This window comes from Habropoda laboriosa, unplaced genomic scaffold, assembly GCF_001263275.1.
Source record: "Habropoda laboriosa isolate 0110345459 unplaced genomic scaffold, ASM126327v1 scaffold718, whole genome shotgun sequence".
Lineage (NCBI taxonomy): Eukaryota > Metazoa > Arthropoda > Insecta > Hymenoptera > Apidae > Habropoda > Habropoda laboriosa.
Genome location: NW_017100942.1, coordinates 726,243 through 731,217, shown reverse-complemented (window position 1 = coordinate 731,217; position 4,975 = coordinate 726,243). Strand labels below are relative to the sequence as shown.

Sequence of the window (4,975 nt, the reverse complement as noted above, 5' to 3'; positions counted from 1 at the left end):
CAAGAGTGGAGAGAGAGACTCGTACAGAGAGAGATGTAGAGAAAGAGGGAGAGAGAGAGAGAAGATGTATCCATCCAAACAACTTGACCCAGGCTCCTGCCCGTCTTTGGTAAGCACCATCCGCTCCTTTGTAGTCCCGTTAATCGACACACTCTTCTTCCCATTTTTACAAAAACCGTTTTTTCGGCAACGAGCGATACTTTTATTCTTATTGCATTATATACTTGCTTGTTTTTGTTTTTTTCTTTTCTTTCAATCGTTCTCTAATTATTTACGTTTTCATATATATTTTTTTTCTATATCAATTTTTCGTTTGTTTTTATATTTTCACACCCCTCTGTTGATATTCGTTCCGTACATTTTCTTTTTCAATTTTTTTTTTTCAATTTTGATTTCTAACGTTTTATTCTTTGTATACCTGACAACGATGATCGCGACCAACCAAGTTGCCCAGCCAGAACCGATTTTACCGACCAGATCATCCGAAACCCCTCCGGGAATCATTCCACGTGAATGATCACTGCTCGATATTTCACCCCTTTTCGCGCATCCTTTTCTTCGCAGGTGTTTCTCACGGACTGTTTTATCCGCCGAATTCTCGCGAATTTTTGGTTCGCGAGAGTTTCGGCGTTCTGGCGACGGTTCGTGGAGGGGCACGCTCGAGAAGATTTTGTCGGGGGGGTGAAATCGAGGGCAAACCAGTGCCTCGATGATCGAGGATCTTCCGTAGATCTGTCGCATGTTGCCTGAAGTGCGAGGGAGAGAGGCGACGAAGCGTGCTCGTTGCTCGTTTTGGAAATTTTTTTGTAGATGAAAATTGAAGTATTTGTGATTTTGTTCGAAATTTCTTTAATATTTTTGGAAGTATTGCCTGGTTCGAGTGTACTGTTTTCGGACGTTGTTTCGGACTAATTTCCATTTTAACTTGTATTAGATAAATTGAATGGAGTTGTTCGCGAGATATTCCTATAGCAACGAGTAGAAAATTGAAAGCAAACTCGGGTCGAATTGCTTCTCGGTTTTCCAATTCGATTTCGTTTATCTCGTTGATTGCATCTTGAAACTCGGTGCGAAATTAACGACGAAGTCAAACATTCTTTTTTATCGAGGTAATTGAAAGAGCTGTATAATGTAATTGCACTTCTTTTTCAAACCTTCTGTCTACATAAATCTTTTTCTACAAATTTTCTTTGCACAAAAATTATTGCAATTATCAACGTGACAGAAAATATGCAAATTAATCTTCCGACACAAGTTCTCACACTTGTAAACTGTTCGAATCACACTGTAATAGTACATTTTGTCGAAAAACCAATTTCCACAATTTTTCCGAAATTTCTCAAATTTCCAAAGAAAACGCTCGAACCAAGCAATCTTCGCCATCTCCAACTGTAAATTAACTGCACATACTACACGTCACACCCTCTTTCCACCCGGCGAAATCAGAAAATCACGACCCAAAAGGAGGCAGAACTCGATTGAAAGAAATTCTGAAAACTTCTCTCCGTCTACCTTGTACAATCCAAAAACCCGCCGAAACGAGCAATAGATCAGCGCGCTTGGCCGTCTCATCCGGTTCACGAGTTGAAACGGAAGCTCGGCCCGCCTAGGCGCGGGACCGATGCAAAACGAGTCGCCACCACTGACAGACACGGCCAATTCTGTTTCAGGATAACGCAGGAAACGACGGGAATCTCGATACCCGCGTACCACTTCATCTCGCCGGACCACATCGTTAAGTCGCCGATCCACTAAAAGTGGTGAGACACACACACACTCACACGTATGTCGTTGTCGTCGTCGAAAAGGACGCGGGGCGTCACGACGCGCACGCGAAGCTGTCAATGGCATCTGGAGCTGGGCCACGCACTGTGTTCAACCAGCTTGCTAATCGACACACACACACGCAACCACACACGTTCATAGATACCACAGTTACAGAGAGAGAGAAACACACACACACACACACACACGCATCACATACTTTATAGAGACACGTGCGTCACACATATACTTGGTTAAAAAGCGACAACAACAGAAAAGGAAAAATCGAGGAGGAAGAAAAGGAGAAGAAGAAGAAGAGGAGATACGAAGAGACACACTGTTTAAGCGGAGAACGTGAATGAGAAAAGATATATGGGACACACGTCGAAAGGGGAAGGGAGGCACACACAGAAACACACAATTTACACATACGTACCCGTGACACTGGTTACGTTAAAAAATGGTTGTACAGAGGGTGGGAAGATTACACACACGCATACATATATACAGAGGTATAGAGACACACACGTGAGAATATTGTGCGCGCGCTCTCGACAAGTGAATCACCGAGGTGTACATAAGAGGCGAGAGAAGCAGATAGAAAGAGTGGGTGAGAGAGAGAGAGAGTGAGAGAGGTAGAGAGAGAGAGAGAGAGAGGGAGAGAAAGGGATTAAATCGAGCACGCGCTTAACGATTAACGAATATAGAAAAATGCAAAAATGAAGAAAAAAATAAAATTAAACAAAAACACGCAAAGTAGAGACGAGAAGAAGGCACGCACGCGCGTACACGGATATATATATACTCGAGTGTACAAAACTTGTACAAAAAGATATTTAAACGAACAAAATGAAACAAAGAAACAGAAGAAAACGAAAAAAAAAAAAAAAAGAATAATAAATAAAGAAACAAATAAGCAAGTAAATAACGATGCACGCCGCAGCCCGTCACACACACGCGGTGGCTGCTGCCGATTGGTAAAGGGAACAAGCCAAAGATACGTTAGTTTTCATTTTTATATTTAAAAAAACGAGAGAAAAAAAAACAAAACGAGGAGCACGAGAGAGGCGGAAGTGTAATTTACTAGGCTGATCGAAAATACGAGATACAGGCCTCCCTCTGAGATTCGATTTTCCTTTCTGCGTTTCGGGTGTTGTGTAAATTGCACAGGGTAAAACTGTCGGGTGCCTTCGGAAAAACGGAGACGAAAATATTTAGAATTTTAGACATTTCTTTTGTTTTGACGATATTTCCACTGAGTTGAATATGTGAAAGTATGTTTAATATTACATGTTAAATTATGGATCTTTTTAACTGCAGTAAAAATCGCGAGGGAAGAGAAATATCTAAATTGCAGTTTACACACATTTTCTTCGCTGCTTTTTTAAAATAAGATCGGCAGAAATTATCTTAGAACGAAATGACGATTTTAATTAGTTGCTTATTTTGGCAAAATTCTGGAATCACAATTTCCGCGTACCTCGTGTCGAGTTTTCCGAAGACAGTAGTTTCATCTCGTGCAATTCAGAGCAGGTAAATTAGTGGAAACCGAAGTCCAACGTCAGAAGGAGTGATTTGAGATTTTTGGCCAGCATAGTACAAGAGAATTATTATTATAATTATTATTAATCATGAATGTGTGAAACAAGGACGCTGAATAACTATATAATATTATTAGGCCGGTTGTTAGCGTTTTTTCTATTGCTGGGTATTCTAAGGAATGGAGACTGATGGGTTTCTTTTCACCCATTTAGCTAATTTAAACGTCGAATCATCCGGACGGGATGCGACCCCTCGTTGGACATCCGTTCAATCTCATTCCCCGAGATTGTTATTTGAAAATTAACATCGTTCGAGGTAATCTACGGATACAGAGTGCACTTGGAATTTTCTTAGTTTTTAAACACATCGACGGTACCATTGAAAGGAAAAGAAATGGTCCCGAAATGGTGTCCCAATATTCGTAGAAATTTGGTGTTAATTCGACACTTTTAAATTCTCTTCTTGTTTAATCGATCAATTTTTCCTCCAGCGCTAAAGAAAAAGGGACGACACTTTTTAAGAAGAAAATTTTATTTTAAAAATGAGTCGAACGAATCAAACTCCGATGGACAGATATACGGAACAAGGAATTGTACCATTATGGAATTATCGTGAAACTTCAGACTCGTTGTCACGAAATCTTCAAGTGTTACTTTCCACGGCAATAGATCCTTTCTTTAGTTTTTTTCTTGTACGGATCGAGACGGTTTTAGAGGGTTTTTTTTTTTTTAACAAAAATGATACGTATGATTTTCTTGTCCTCCTCTGTTTTTAAACGAAGTCGACCGTTCTTCAGGAGGTTCGGTAGATCCGAGTTCTTCATCTCCTTGAAGCGATGAAACGGAGACTCTCGAGAGATAGAGAAAGATGTTTGGATTGATAATCCATCATCTGGCTGCAGTTCTGATGCGTTCGGACCAAAAAATCGGAGATAATATGGTTCAATGGCGACTCGTCAAGTGGAGCACCGGGCGAGGCTGCAACCGAGACTCTGCTAATCGTACGGATCTCGTGCCATTTCCTACGCTCTTGATCGTTTTATTCCCTTGCGTTCGAATATCACATTCGTTCCGCCGCCGTCGTTCTTTCGTAACGATACTTTTCCGGTTCACGATCTGATTTTTTTAATTTTTTTATTCTTCGAGTCGTCGAATTTGGAAATCGGCTCGAAGGAGAGAGTTGTTAATCCCGAAAATGGCTTTTTATTGTTTTCCTAATTTTGGAAATTGGTGAAGGAGGGAATTATAATCCCCAGAAAAGGCTTTTCATTTTTTTTCTTAATTGTGAAAATTGCCAAAGGAGAGAATTATTAATCCCGAAAAAGGCCCTTTATTACTTTTTCCTGTTTCTGAAAATTGGTAAAGGAGGGAATTACTAAACCCAAAAAAGGCTTTTCGTTGTTTTCCTAATTTTGGAAATTGGTGAAGGAGGGAATTACAAATCTCGAGAAAAGGCTTTTCATTTTCTTCTTATTTTTTTAAATTACCAAAGGAGGGAATTAGAATTCTCCAAAAAGTATTTTCACCTTTTTCCTATTTCTGAAAATTGGTAGAGGGATTTATGTATCCCGAAAAAAGCCCTTTATTGTTTTTTCCTATTTCTGAAAATTGGTAAAGGAGGGAATTACTAAACCCAAGAAAGGCTTTTCATTGTTTTCCTGATTTTGAAT

General features: G+C 39.9%; 1 protein-coding gene across 1 annotated transcript in view; it reads left to right on the top strand.

Annotated features, from left to right (window-relative positions):
- LOC108577664 (poly(rC)-binding protein 3) overlaps positions 1-3,963 on the top strand; it is a 181,617-nt gene extending 177,654 nt beyond the window's left edge. The window contains exon 8 of the mRNA XM_017940854.1: positions 1,671-3,963. Coding sequence (XP_017796343.1) covers positions 1,671-1,755 — 85 coding nt within the window. The 3' untranslated portion in view covers positions 1,756-3,963. The remainder of the gene's footprint in view (positions 1-1,670) is intronic.
- The last annotated feature ends 1,012 nt before the right edge of the window (positions 3,964-4,975 follow it).